This window comes from Terrapene carolina, unplaced genomic scaffold (genome assembly GCF_002925995.2).
Source record: "Terrapene carolina triunguis isolate 2854851 unplaced genomic scaffold, T_m_triunguis-2.0 Scaffold53, whole genome shotgun sequence".
NCBI lineage: Eukaryota > Metazoa > Chordata > Testudines > Emydidae > Terrapene > Terrapene triunguis.
In genome coordinates, this window is record NW_020664404.1 from 7,122,763 (window position 1) to 7,138,665 (window position 15,903).

Sequence of the window (15,903 nt, forward strand, 5' to 3'; positions counted from 1 at the left end):
AAGCATATGTGTTAAAAATGAACATCAGCTGCTGGGTGCATGGGCACAAGATGGGGATATGCGAGGTCCTTTCAAAATCTTCTGCATACTTCTGTTTAAACACTCTGTCTTGGGTGGAGTAAAGATCCTGCCCTTTTCTCCCCTCTCCCTGGACCAAACACCAACAAAGGAAGAAACAAATACTCACCACATACAGCTTGTGCCAGATAACTGCCCACTCCCTCAGTGTGGAAGTGAGTTCTTGAACAAGGGGCAGTTCACTTGGAATCACTGTTTCATGTTGTCTGGAGAGAGGAAAAAACACAAGGGGGCATGTAATTAAATTGAAAGGTGGCAGATTCAAAACGGATAAAAGGATCTCTCTTTTTTCATACAACATGTAAGATGACTGTGGAACTCACTGCCACAGGAAGTCAATGAGGCCAAGAACTTAAGATTCAAAACCGAATATCCAGAGACATCTTAGGTAATGATGACAAAAATTTTGGAAGAGATATGAAACCTGAAGCTTCAGGGTTTAAGCCAATCTCTAGATATGAGAGATCCGGGAGAGAGATGCATATAAGGGGCAGATTAGCCAACACACCCACAAGGTTCTTACACCTGCCTCTGAGGCATTGGTATTGGCCATTGTCAGAGACTAGATGAGCACTGACTCTGATCTAGTGTGGTAATCCCAACGTTCCTATCTCAGACCAGAATGTCTGGTGACTGATGTGCAAATGTGTGTAAAATACCAAAATACCAAATACCTCCCAATACCCCAAAACAGAGGCCTTGTCTATACAGAAAGGTTGCTCTTGTTCAACTTTAACTGGTTTTTAAATCAGTTTAGTTAAACCAGTGCACACCTCTGTGTCCACTCTTATTAGCAGCATCTACACCAGACTTGCACAGAAATAACAAAAGGTGTGATTTAAAAACAATGTAGTTATTTCTCGGCTTGGCAGAATTCAATTTTAATGAACTGATTCTATTCTATGTAGGTTCTTACATCATGCTCATCACCATCGTACCTGAGCCCCTAACTTAAACAACAGCTAAGTCAGAGCAGAATTGCACCCGAAAGTGCAAGAGTAACACTGTGGGGAAAGTTTGCAGCAGTTTTTAAAAGTGCACGGGGAATGGGGGGGTCAAACCACCACAGAACTGCAGCTTTGCAAGGCATTTAAATCTTAGAGATGCATTTTAAAAGATAACTGATACGTTTAATAAATGATCACACTAAGAATCTAAGGCTTCTAAGTGGCTCTGGGGTTTTCTCAATTATGAGTATTCTTTTCCCATTTTTAATGCAAATATGTTTCAAGGGTTTTTTTAAGTCTTAATTTTTTCTCCCCATGCATCTCCTCCAGAAATTTAATGCTGAATGGACGTGTCTGCTCTATTCACAGTTTTCCAGTTTGAGGGATCATTGCTTGCAGTGATTACTTGGCTATATGGATTAAAAAATTCCTTCTAAAGTCACTTCCTAGTGCTGCTGCTGGTGGGTCCCCCCATTCTTACTGATCAGAGAATCAACTGTAAGAATTAGATTGGAAATGATTACCCAAGATGTTTTCCAGGGCAGGAAAGAATTCACACTCTTCTGATGGCCACTTGGCTGTGAGTTGTGTGTATGTTATGAACACAGCAGTCCCCAGAAGACCCAAATGTAAGTTGACTGACCTGCTTTGCCATATACATGTCTAGCAGATTTCACTCTTGTCTTTGCAAGTGGGATAATTTGCTTCTATGCACGTGTCCAATTTGGGATGTACACCATTTTGGCAAAAATAGAAATTATTCTGATCCAAGAGTCTACATGGGGGTTATATAGGGTTACCATACGTCCAGTTTTTCCCGGACATGTCCGGCTTTTTGGTAATCAAACCCCCGTCCGGGGGGAATTGCCAAAAAGCCGAACATGTCCGGGAAAATACTGGCCGGGCACTTCCTCTCCCGCGGCTGCTCTGCTCCTCCCCTGACTCTTCGGCTCTGTTTAAGAGCCGAGCTGCCCGAGCGCTACCGGCTTCGGGCAGCCCCCTTGCCTCCAGACCCTGAGCCGCCAGCCGGGCACTTCCCCTCCCGGGCTCCGGGGGCGCAGGGTCCAGAGGCATGGGGGCTGCCCAAAGCCCGAGCGCTACCAGCTTCACGGTTTGCCGGGCAGCCTCCAGACCCTGCGCCCCCGGCTGGGCGCTTCCCCTCCCAGGCTCCAGCTGCACTGGGGAAGCGCCGGCCAGGGGCGTAGGGTCTGGGGGCTGCCCGGCAAACCGTGAAGCCGGTAGCACTTGGGCAGCCCTTTTCGCGTGGCTGGGAGGGAGGAGGGGGAGTTAGGGCGGGGACTTTGGGGAAGGGGCGGGGAATGGGCGGAGTTGGGGCAGGGAAGGGGCGGAGTTGGGGCGGGGCCGGGGGTGGGAAAGGGGCGGGGCCAGGGCCCCGTGGAATGTCCTCTTTTTTTATTTTTTAAATATGGTAACCCTAGGGTTATAGCACTTGCTATGCAAAAACATCGACTGCACGTATGACGAGCTGCACCTCCATTATGTAAGCTCTTTTATGAAATGGCATCCGATCACGTCTGCCAACCACATGACATCTCAAGATTGTCTCCAACCTACCCTCGGTCTTCCACAGTTGCCTCTTTTAAATGAATGTAAGTTTTGGGAAAAATGCCCTAAGAGAGAGAGAAAGGGAAATCATGTTGTAATATTTGATACATCATTCAGCAACAAGGAGGGGAAAAATAGAAGAATGTGATCAGCTGAGCTCCAGGGCACAAGTCAAATAAACTTTTCCAAAATTCAATACAATAAAAAACAACTCTAGTACAATATATGTTGAGATCAGTGCGTCTTCTTTTATGTTGGTATTATGTCAGCTCTAATATAAACTTAATAAATCCCAGGAAAAACGAACTGGCAATAATAATAATACAGTACTGTGTACTTATAGACAATTTTATCTGTTGCTTTCAAATGGCTTTACAGAGATGGGTAAATGGAGGGAGGGAGGGGTTAAGTCACTTGTTCAAGGTCATATAGCAACTCAGTGGCAGAGGCTGCAACAGAATTCTGGATTCTGGTGCTGTCTCCCTTAAGGTAAATCCTTTTTGGTGCTATATACAGAAGGAAGAACCCCTTAGAATCCGCTCCCGTGACAGTTTTATATATAGATTAATAATAACGGAGTGTTTTCCCTGGTATAGTAAAACAGATTAATAATAATATACACTTTGCACTTCTATAGCACCTTTCATTCCAGGATCTCAAAGTGCTTTACAAGCATTAATTAAGCCTCAGGACACTCTGGCCAGGCAGGCATTATCCCCATTTTACAGATTGGAAAAACTGACACACCAAGAGGCTAAGACCAAAAAGTTCAAGAGTATCCACTAATTTTTACGACCCTCAGTTTTTGGCTGCCCAAACTCAAAAGCCCACAGCTCCTGCTGACTTCCATGAGATCTGAGGGTGCTCAGTACTTCTGTAGAAAAGCCCCTTAGAAGTCTCGAACTGGGCACCCAAAAGCAGAAGCTCCCAAAATTAGGAGACACTTTTAAAAACTCTGCCTAGGTGGGCTGCTCATGGTCATGCAGTGAGTCTGCAGCCAAGCTGGGAACAGAACCTAGGAATCCTGCCTTCCTTTTCTGTGCTCTAGCCTGCCTTTGCAGGCCCTAAATAAAGAAAATATAGAACCTAGAGGGCTAAATGATGACTGAAAGACGTTTCCCATTTATGAGATACTAACTGTATGCTAAGCTAAATTGTGTACGTCTAAACTGCAAGCAAATGTGTGATTGTAGCCTGAGTAGGCATATCTGTGTTAGCTTTAATCTAGATAGCACGGATTACAAACACAGAGTAGGGTAGACCTGGAGGCATTGATAAACAGTGCCTAAAGTTACCACTGTTCTCATAAGCCAAGAGAAATCAGAAGAGGATCATATGGAAAAGAACAGGATTCCATAGCCAGAGGCTCCACTAAATTCCACTAAAAACATAATAAATGAATCTACATTCCAGTGATGTTTCACTGTGTGATTAAGGGTTTGTCTACACTGGCACTTTACAGCGCTGCAACTTTCTCGCTCAGGGGTGTGAAAAAACATACACCCGCACTCCCGAGCGCAGCAAGTTTCAGCGCTGTAAAGCGCCAGTGTAGACAGTGCACCAGCGCTAGTAGCTACGCCCCTCGTGGAGATGGGTTTTTTAGAGCACTGCACCACAACCACACAAGCCACGTTAAAGTGCTTTAATGTTGCCAGTGTAGACTAGCCCTAATTCAACACCAAGGAAATGAGAGTCCAGTTAAGCACCACCCTAAATGTGGCATCTGGTTACAGAATCAACATATAAAAACCCCACTGTTGACATGATGGGACTTCGCTAACAAAGCCCATTTAAAGACAATAAAGCCAACTGCAAGAGTCAATTACACACGCCTTTTCTTACACATGGATGTTTCAGTGAGAGAAAGTTAACTCCATGTTGCAGAGCATTGGGTTTTCATCATGAGTCTCACGACATTTGATGATTTCCTTAAAGCCCCAGCTGCAGGAAGAGATTGCATGAGAATCCTAACTTTCATTAAAAAAAAAAAAAAAAGTTTCTAGCCCTTGTGGTTGTGAAGAAAAGCGTGAAAATGTGAAGCAAGTCACCCTAAAGACTCACAAACCAGAAGACAAAGAAAAAGAACCACTTTTTTTTTTTTAAATTCATGATTTTTAAGCCGATCCCACGTTTTTTTGTATGCTTGATGCTGGCAATACAGCTAATTTCATCATAATGCAAATGGGGCCTGAGCTCTGAGGTGGCACTGAGCTTTTTCTCTCTGCGATACTTAGCTGGCTGCCTTTTCCTCCATAATCAGTCTAACTGATCACCAGATGTGGGGTCCAGAAGGAATTTTCCCCCAGATAGGCAGTGACCAGGGGTGGGGGGGAGGAGTTAACGTTCCTCTGCAGCCTGTGAATGCAGGTCACTTGCCAGGATAGCTGGGTCTATCTAACTTAATTATTCCCCTGCCATTGCATGGGCCTCCGGCACTGATGCACCTTGGTCCTCCTATTCTCTGCCTGTGGCACATAACAGCCTTGTCTCCTGTGGGTTGTCATCCTTTGGTCTCATTTCAGTTTTGCTGGGTTTAGCATGCAGGTGCCAGGTGGTGTGGCTGACCTCTGATAGACCTGGTGGTCCCTTCTGGCCTTAAACGCTATGATTCTATATAACATATATTCGGCATAGGCTTCATCCTGCTAGCTGCTGACCATTCCCACCTCCACAGGCCTAGCTCTCTGGACAATAAATACCAAATGTTCCACGGGAACTGGATATTTTTAAACAATCTTTCATGAAGCACATAAAATGAAAACTGCAGCTGAATTTTTGATTTACCTCCCATTTCCACTTAGCTCAGCTTCTGTTTTCTCAACAGCAGCCCGGCTGGTTTCATAAAAATGTCAGGATTCGCCCGCCCCCTATATATCCCTCTCAGATCAATAATCGGCTGCAGAGTTGCTCTTTGCTTCTTCAATTTGCAGCCCAACCAAATTTTATCCTCATGCCAAATAACAAGGCCTGGTAATAAATGACATCTAAATTTCCATTAAAATAGTGCTTTCACATGGTCTTCTCCAGAAAGCTCGAGTCAAAAGGAAAAGCAGAGCAGTTTAAAAGGGTTTCAGATATGCTGATGAATGGCTGTCCAAAGATAAATAGAATCCAGAGCAATTTGCTTTGGCTCCAGTCTTTTTCCCCCTTCCTACTGCAGGGGGAGTTTGTTCCTGAAAGGTGTGAGGATTTGCAACACTGGCTGAAGTCAGTGGGAGTGGGGGGGCTGCTCACCACTTTGCAGAATGAAGCCCAGGATGGGCTGTCAGCATCAAAGGCCCTCTCCCACCACGGTAACCAAATGCAAAGGTCACGGTGCTGGGATTCTCATAGGAAACCGTGTTCTAGTGAGATTTCCAACACTAGTTTTGCAAGGTCAAGGTGTTTGGATAATGTCCAGAGATACACGGAGGCTTATTTGAACTCTGAACCCTGAACCTTTTGAGGGTCACCCATTATCATAGACAGTCACTGTTAGAAGGCAGGTACAGGACTCAATGACTAAACAGTGGGCTTGCTATATAGTGGGCATACTTAAAGGTTGATTCTCCCATTTCAAGCAGTATTCCCTATGCTTAAAATGGGAAGTACCGGTAGGACCAGTGATACCTATAGAGCTGCAATGAACTTTTCAAATGCATCCACAGTATATTCTGCCAAGTTAATGATTCTCAAACATTTGGCTCACAGCTATTCGCTTTTATTGCTAGAGAAAAGAATATCCCAATCAGGAGGTATGCATTGTACTAAGGTAGAAATGACCACAGGAATACAGGGCATTACAGCGCTGGATACGGCCTGGCAAAATGTAACATAAAAATATCTATTATTGAAAGATATAATGTTGTACCTTTTTCGATTTATTCCTGAGGGTGTATCCTCTGTACCAACCTGCCAAGGAACAACAGAAATACCATGACTCTTCACATACAGGAATTAAACATGCAAAGCTATTAGCAACACACGTTGTTCTTACCACATATAATCCATGAGCCAAATCCTGTTGGCTTTGCTCACTTCAGATGTCCCATTGACGCCAATGGTACCACCAGTGAGAACAAGGCCAGTGGGAATGGGCCTTAAAATAAGGCTGAACTTGAAAGAAGAGTAGCTTTTCCTATTATGAAATGACACAGTGGGCCTGCTCCTTTAGCCGGAACTGTGCTTCAGCAGTTGCAGTACTTATTATTTCTATTATGGTAGCATGTAGATCCCCAATTGAGATTGGGGCCCCTTTGTGCTAGGGGCTGTACATAAATGTAGCAAAAAAGATTCCTTGCCCCACAGAGCTGACAGTCTAAAAAGACAAGACAGACAAAGGGATAGAGAACGCAAGTATTATGCCCATTTTATAGATCGGGAACAGTCATAGAAAGATAAAATGACATCCCCAAGGTCACATAGGAAGTCTGTGGCAGAGCTGGGAATTGAATCTTTTGACGCCATGGTTTTAACCTTAACACCATCCTTCTTCTTACATGGGTGTTAACCCAATTCTCTATGTAGATGATGCTTGAGTCTTATGTTTACACATTCCTTTCCCTGGTGCCCATGAACCAATGTGAAATCCTTCTGTGAAGGAAGGCTGAAAGAGAAATTAGTAAAGGGTCTTTACTTTTATGAGAGAAGGGAAAAAACCACCAACAAATTATTTGTCCTAGATAGAGATATTATTCCTATTTACTGCCTTTGTGACAAGCTCCATGGAAGTATCAGTTTCAGAGTAATAGCTGTGATTCTTGCAGACCAGAAGTCTGTCACTTTTAGAAGAACATTTCTTCCCTCTTTAGAACTTGGGGTTCAGCCAACATTTTAACTTCAAGGTGACTGGAAGGCAAGTGTAGGAATGAATGAGTGTATTTTGTCCTGCTGCTCTCAAGTGAGCCTTACTTAGCAAGTGGGAAATTTAAATCACTGCAGAGGAAGGACAGTCTTGTGGTTAAGATATTGGCCTGAGACTCAGGAGATCTGCGTTCTATTCCCAGCTCGAACACAGATGTCTTGGGCAAATCATTTCACACTGTGTGCCTGATCCCCAACTGGAAAGACTAGTACTTTTTGTCTCCCACCCTTTGTCTTGTCCATTTATGGTGATCGCCAGGAGATAATGTAATAAAAATAACAACAACAGTGTCCTTTCAACTACAGAACTGGGTTTATTTTAAACATTGACCTGCAAACATTGTCTCCAGCTTCACATTTCTGCAATATGATGGGCAAATTTGCATTTTTCTTAATGCTACTTTACCCCTAAAATAACTATTCCAAAGGTCAAAAGATTCTGCTTCCTCAGCTCTCATCTTAACTAACTTCCTGGCACACAGCTCTTTGGCATTTTGATTTGTTTTGGTTGTTGCTTGCATTGACATTTAAAAGTTACGCACAAATGTTGCTATTGTTTCTTAGGTAGCTGGAGTGGTATTTATTATCTACAGGGCATGAGTGGTGCTCAGAGGCATCAGGGCAGACAAAGTCATTGCCCCATGGAGCTTACACTCCGATATACATACAGATAACCCAGCCAGCAAAGAGATCAACAAGAGGGTAGGGGATTAGTAGGTGACAAAACAAAGGGAAGAGGGTTGAAAAGCATTTGTGGAATCATTATTATACTTGGCAGAGATAGGTCCCAGCCAAAATCCTGGATGTGCTCACCCTGCCCCCACCCCCAAACTTTAGAGAAGTCCAGATTTCGCAAGTCTCGCCCATTTCTCTAGTAATTATAAGATCAATCAAGTTTGGTTACAAAATCCTCTGTATTCCAGAAGCTCTGGGGGGTGTGGGGCAAGGTACCAGTCCTTCCACTGGATAAAAACAGGATTATACATTAAGCATGGTCCAATGGATAAAGTACTGGATTGGGAATGAGGAGATTTAGATTCTATTCTTAGCTTCATCAATAATTAACTGAACAGCCTAGTGTGAGCTATTTATGGCCTGAGCCAAAGCCCAATGAACTCAATGAGATTCTTTCCAGCAATTCCAGTTTGCTCTGGCTCAAGTCCTTAACCCCTCCATGGCCTGGTCTACACTACGACTTTAATTCGGATTTAGCTGCGTTAATCCGAATTAATCCTTAACCCGTCCACACAACGGAGCCAGTTACTTCGAATTAAAGGGCACTTAAAATCGATTTCTGTACTCCACCCCGACGAGCGGAGTAGCACCAAAATCGATTTTGTTAATTCGAATTAGGGGTAGTGTGGCCGCACACCACCGAATTAATGTGGTTAAAGTTAATGGGGTAGTGTGGCCGCACACCACCGAATTAATGTGGTTAAAAACCGAATTAATGTGCTTAGTGTGGCCGCGCACAATCGAATTTATACAATCTGTTTCCCAAATTCGAATGATCTAAATTCGAATTAATCTCGTAGTGTAGACGTACCCCATGTCTCAGTTTCCCCATCTGTACAATGAACATAGTGATATTAAGCCACCTTTCTAAAGCACTTTGAAATCATGGAATGAAAGGGCTGTGTTACATATTATTATTACATAAAGTGATATTCCAGCACTTCTTCATGCTCTTCACTCATCCTTGGAACCAATGCATCCTCTGAGCTTTTCAGAATTCTGTTCTAACTTTCAATAACATTACTCAGAAGACCAGGTGGGTGAGGTAATATCTTATTGGACCAACTTCTGTTGGTGAGAGCGCCAAGCTTTTGAGCCACACAGAGCTCTTCTTCGGGCCTGGGAAAGGAACTCCCAGCATCACAGCAAAATGCCAGGTGTGTCTAATATCCTGGGATCAACACGGCTACAACGACACTGCATAAAATAAGTTTATTCATCATTTGCAGTGACCACGTGCTCATGGCAATGGTCATTTTAGCTGTTTGTTTCTTTTTTTTTTTCAAATACAAGTCTAGAAGCTTCAGACAAACGGTAGAGTAGTTAAGAGTTTCCCTCAAGTTTATTCCCTTTGCAAGGATGACAGCGGATAAATTTTAGGATGAAAAGGAGGATTTTCATGCCAGAACTAAAGGGAAAGGAGAGAACATCAGTCTCTCTCTCTCGTACACATACTTTCTCTGCCCAGACATTTGTTATTCATTTGGATAGTTGTATTTGACTAAGATAAAAATACTTTTATATAGAGAAAGTGCCTTTTCTCCCGAAAGCTCATAAAGGACCCTATAATAAAATGAGATATATTGGACTCATGTCACCCACCACTGAAATGCAGCCACCCCTGGGGTGCGATAGGGCAGCTGTTAAATAGCACACAGCAATACCATGTAACAGTTTATGACAGAAGCCGAAAAGGATAAGGGCATCCCTGTTGAAAATGCCACTGGAAAATTTAAGGAGGTAGAATGTTGAAATTTGCAGGATACAGGGGTTAACAGCCTGACTCTTACAAAAAGTGCCATGAGATTTTTTTTTCTTTTACTTCTCATCTAAAAGCTTATTTGTTTGCTGTTGTAAGTTTAGGTTTATTTGTATAACAGTAGCACTTAAGAGATCCTAAACAGGACTGGAACTCAGTTGTGCTATGCATATACAGACATTGCCCCAAAGAGCTTACAAACTACACAAGCGAAGCAGACAAAGTGGTGGTGGTGGGGGCAGAAATGTACTATGCCCATTTTGCAGAGGGGGAATTGAAGCCCACAGAGTAAGTGGCTCACCCAAGGTTACACAGAGACACTGGGGCAGAGTTGGGAATAGAACCCAGAACTCCTCCGTCCCTGTTCACTTCTTTATCCACAAGACCATCCTTTCTTTTCACTGCAGTGCACCACACTGCAAACCACTGCACTGCAGTGAGAAGGGGATTCCTTCATTCACCTGTGGCAATCAAAGCAACGTCTGAGACAGAAGCAGACAGTGCAATATAATTTGCACCTGTATGAGGCTTCCTTGGCCAAAGCTGAGCACTCTTTCCCCTTCCATCCCTGTTTTTGCCATTTTCCACAGCTGGTAAAAGTTACAGGCTAGAAAAAGAGATTCCAAACAGGACTGGAATTTGCACCCCCTTAGGACAGATTCCCAGAGCTAAAGTGAAATCTCACTCTGAGGAAGTCTGCAAAAGTTCTACAGGCACGGTTCACCCAGGGGGCAGCGTTAGGATGCACATGCAAAGCAGTGTCTTTTTATTGCTATTCGGTGGATTATGCAATGTAAAGCACATTTCCCCAATTACAAACATCTACCGGCCAACATTTGGCAAACAACAGGCTGGGTTTTGCCTGGTCTTGTTATCAGGGGAGCAGGTTGTTCAACAAAAAGAGCACGCACACGTGTGCAGCCAGATCACCCAGACGGAACAATGAAGAAAAATCTTATTTCACGATTTACAATGGAATGCCAAATCCGAGACCCCCAGACGGTCTAAGCTGCACATTTCAAAAATGGCAGCATGTGTGTTTCCTTTAAAAGGGAGGAAAATTCTAAGGAGACTGGTTCTGACCAGATGTTTCATGTTTAATGAATAAACCATCCTGTGCTAAGTCCTGTTTACAGGCAGAGCAAGGCACGACAGAAGGTCTTTAAGATTCGTCTCAGCGTAGACAACGAAGCAACCACTGGCAATGATTTAGACCTCATCTATGCAGAGGATCTGCCCTGACTGCAGCCAATTGTGTAGCTTCACCAAGGCAAACCTCTAGTGTAGACGACCCAAGGTGCTATAAGCCAGAGTTTGTATTATTTCAGTTTCAATAAATAGTGTCCTGCCTACATTAGGGGATTGTGTAACTCACTGGTAAGGGTGCATTGCAGGTCCCCCTCTGTGCTGATCCAGTCTGTTACAGCTCCTGCCCAGACAGTCTGGGCCCCTTAGCTCAAGCTGTAGCAGCTCATGCCATACTATCAGCTCTCGAGATCCCTGGTTCAAATCCCAGTATATCAGCCAAGATAGTGACCATCACTTTTGCACTGGTGTGCTACCCTAGTGCCTGTGACTGGACAAAACCCCCACCATGGACAAGGCCACAACTAGGGTGACCAGATGTTAAGGGGAAAATATCAGGACCGCCGCGGGGGGGGAGCGTTTTTTGGTTTGTTTTTTTTTACACTCACCCGTCCGGGAGTTCGGCGGCAATTTGACGGAGAGCGCTTCGGCTGTATTTCGGCGGTGGGTAATAAACCTTGCCGCCAAAGACAGAAGCACCCACCGCCGAAGACCGTCCGCGACTGAAGGACTCTCTGCTGAATTGCCGCCGAAGACCAGGAAACAAAATATCGGGACAAATGGCGTCCCGACCATACTCAAAATGGGGACAGTCCCAATTTTATCGGGACGTCTGGTCACCCTAGCCACAACGTAGCCCAGCAATCTGAGATGGTATTACTCTGACCTTGCAGCTGGATTCTACCACCGTAGGAAAAGGGAACCCTTCACAATAACCCAGGCCGGCTCACTATGGCCATAATTGGGACTTATAAATCGTTATTTCATACACCCATTTAGTTAAGGGGAAAAGGATACAAACCACAACGCTGGACTATAAGGACCTCATCCAAAGGTCAGTGACGTCAACAGGGGACTTTCCATCAACTCCAATGGACTTTGGCTCCTGGATTCAGCGTTTCCAAGGCCAGAAAGGACTGCTGTGATCATCTAGCCTGACCTCCTGCGTAGGACAGGCCACAGAACTTCCTCACAATAACTCCTAGACCATGTATTTAGAAAAGCATCCAATCTGGATTTAAAAAATAATGCAGGATCCACCATGACTCTTGGTACATTGTTCCAAAGAAAGACACCCATCCAGAATAGCTGATAGCCTGTTGACTGGGGAAACCACATAGGACTCTGCCTAATTCAGAGCAGGGAGTTAAAGCAGGCTTTCCTGCATCCCAGGTAAGTGCCCAAACCAGCGGGCTATTCTAGGGTCCTACATGCAGATCCTAAAGGCACAAATGGCACTAAACAAATGGAGGTAGGCCAGGGATTTTGCTTTACCATCCAGACAGGGGGCTGGGATTAGCTTGGGTTTATGCCAACTTCCAGGGGAGTCCTACCTACAATTTAACACTGCCCTCTCCCACAGGAAAACGCCGAGGGAGGGAAATCACACTATAACTAGTCTCCCTTAGGCAGGCCTGCCGAGAGAAATTCCAGGCCCCAGGGCCAGGGCCAGGGCCGTCCCTGGTGAGGGCGAGGCCCAGGGCAGAAGTGACGAATCCGTCACTTCAGGGACAGCCCATGCCAGCCCGTGGGACCCGGAGCAGTCTCACGCTCCTAGGCGCCCTGCGGCCCACCTGGGCGATTTAATAGGGCCCGGGCTCCCAGCTGCTGCCACTACCAAAGCATCCGGGCCCCTGGGCAATTGCCCCCCTTCTCCCCCACATCGGTGGGCCTGACCTTAGGTTTTACCTACCACTCTAGTACCCTGACCTTCCTTTAGGGTCAATTGTCCCTTGAGGCAATTCCCAGTGCAGGGAATTTTACAGTGAATTGGTATCTCCCAGCTAGAGATTCTGGCCCATTTATGAGTTTCCATCCTCTTTTTTTTTAAATTACTGGCAATGACTTGTCTCTTATGGGTGAAATTCACCCCAGGGCAGACATCCCTCACAATGCCTTAAACACCATATAGCCTTCTCGAGCAGAGTTTAATAAGTAGGGCCTTATTGTTTAGGCTCTCTGCACAGGGCGAATAGCACCTAGGCCCTCTAGTCTGAGATAATCACCCTCTAGTTCATTTCATAGCTCCCTGTCTTTTCATGGGCCTGCTCCAATCTAGACTCGCTTAGCTCGGTCAGTGTTATGACTTGGGAGCTCTCCCGCCAGCTGAGATTAAGATAACATTTATTGTTATACAAAGAAGCCAAGTGCGGGCTTCAACCTTTCTGTCTCACAGCTGAGGAACAAACTGTGCATTTCAGCTCTTTCTGACGGAGCGAAGCCAGACGCACAGAGAATACAAAGAGCTCTCAAGCTCCGGTTGCCCAATACACCAAGACTCCTTCGCTGCACACGGAGGAGGAGAGAATACAGCCCTGTTCCAATCCCTTAAACTAGGAGCGGGGGGAACCAACATTAGGAGTAAATATGAGGACTGTTTCTAGATGTGGGAAGGAGGAGAAAGACATCTGCAGGTAAAATTGCCCTGTGTACGTCCTGGTAACTCAGTATAAGTGCTCCCCAGGGCTGGCTGGAAAACAAGAATTCCATTTCATGAAAAATGCCAGGGTTTCAACATTTGTCTCCATTCCAAAGCGGAGCAAAACGAAGATTTTTTTCAAAAAAAAAAAAGAAAAAAAAATTTTGTGCGTGCAAAAAAACAGGATCCAGGGACTTGAACTTGAGTCTCCCAAATCCCTGGTGAATGCCATGACCAGCAGCCTGCAGAGACTGTCTCGGACTCTCTCTCAATCTCGTGTTGGAGCTGTTCCACTTTGCATAAATAATTCAATATTCACTGGGCCAGAAAAAGAAACTGACTCTAGTCTAGGGGTAAGGCCCTCAACTGGGATGTGGGAAAGCCAGGTTCATGTCACTCCTCTGCATGATTCAGAGCAACCCCTCAGATGGAAACTGGAGGTGTAACTAATATGCCCCAGAGAAAAAACTTTATAGGGCAGAGCTTCCTTTCTGGGGAAGCCATCATCCTGGGAAAATAGAACTTGAGACTTGTGCACCTATATAAAGCTGGTGATTTTCAGACCAAAAAAAAAAAAAGGCCTCTGTTAAGCTGGAGTTCAGCTTGTACAGATGCAGCATTGACACAGGAGGAATAAAGACATTTCTTGTGGGAACACTGTTGTTCTCAAAAGAACAACCCCCACACATCTGGAAACCAGGACACACAAAACTGAGGTCACGAGAGAAAGGAAACACAGACCTGCAAGAGTGTCCACAGCAAAAGACAAAAGGAAATTTGGAGTTTCTATGCTGAAACCTCTTTCTTGAGGGGGTGGGGGGGAGCTGAAGGCAGGAAGAGGTACCCACATCTGTAAGAGAATTCCCCAAGGAGCCACCTGCACCCCTCTTTTTTTTTTTTTTTTGGAACCTTTATAATTCACAAATGCCTTGCCTGATTTCCCTTCATCTTTCCAATAAAATTATTATTTGTGTTCCTGTAGCACCTAGCAGCACCAGTCATGGATCAGGATCCCGTTGTGCAAGGCACTGTACAAACACAGAATAAAAAGCCCTATCACAAAGAACTTGCAATCCACTCTCAGTTTAAATTCCTGATTGTGCAGTTTCAGGCAGACGGCAGACAACATGAGGACTAATTTACTCTATTTGACAACGTCTCTGTTAACAGCTGGCTAAGGAGGAAACTGAACAACCATGTAAAAATGCTATTTTTTGTAAGTTCAGGATACACCCAGCTTCACAAAAAAAGGCTGTTTTTAGCTTTAAGCCTCTCTCCTCTTTGCAAAATCAGCTCGTATGTTGGCTCTATTGCTTATTAAACTCTTTCTTACAAACACACTCCTCCATTACCACACACATCACTGTTAACATACACATCAGCAGTATAATCTGCTTTGACATGTAAGATCAGGCTGGCTGGCTGTCTCCAGCATCAAGGTCAAAGAGAAGTGGAAAGAGACCAACTCACTAACAGCAAATTGCTAAACAAGCAACTTGCCCTGCTCAATGGAGATACCAAAGTGGGGGGAGTTGTACATGTTCCCCCCCCCTCCCCACAATAGATGCAGTTTGCGGAAGTCTGGTGACAATTTATATTCACGAAAGGCCTTTTGGCTTTTGGAGAGAACAGAGATATCATGAAATGGGATATGGGTAAGTTTACTCTTTACAGGATATAGCTGGCTCTATTCTGTTCCCAGCAGAAGAATATTAGACAGCCCTGTTTAACAGCTAAGTATTATAAGATCTAAGTATTAATTTTCATTTGCACTGTTTTTTAAAGCAGTTTTTAATAGCTAGTGATGTGCTGTACAGAACATCGTTGTATTTAAAAGGGACAAATACCCAGCAAATATTGCATAACAACACAAGCAGCTCAGATGCTATGGTGATAGGAGTCATAAAATAACCCTCAGGAGCGGTTCTCAACCGATTTACCATTGTGGGCTGCATATGCAGCTCTCTGTGTGCAGTGTGGAAGCAGCCCACGTAATATATATACTACCTGTATGGCCCTGAGGATGTCACATGGGCCACAGCTGTGTGCTGATTGGGCTGCAAGTGGCTCCATAAAGTGCCACATATATTCTGGGGTTCTGGAACTCTTCTCCCTCGAGATGTCTCAGTTCAGTTTACAAATCAAAAAAATGGTGATTTTTTCTAACTGGCAGATCTGAAAAGAGCACCTTGGGTCTGAAAATCCATGACATCATCCCATTGATAAGAAAGATCCTGCGACTGGAACTAAGG

General features: G+C 44.6%; 1 protein-coding gene across 1 annotated transcript in view; it reads right to left on the reverse strand.

The window, feature by feature from the left end:
• The window catches only part of DOCK5 (dedicator of cytokinesis 5), a 126,433-nt gene that overhangs the window by 80,531 nt on the left and 29,999 nt on the right, over positions 1-15,903 (reverse strand). The window contains exons 2-4 of the mRNA XM_026657397.2: positions 6,442-6,482; positions 2,601-2,656; positions 188-284 (exon numbers count right to left, since the gene is read on the reverse strand). Coding sequence (XP_026513182.1) covers positions 188-284; positions 2,601-2,656; positions 6,442-6,482 — 194 coding nt within the window. The remainder of the gene's footprint in view (positions 1-187; positions 285-2,600; positions 2,657-6,441; positions 6,483-15,903) is intronic.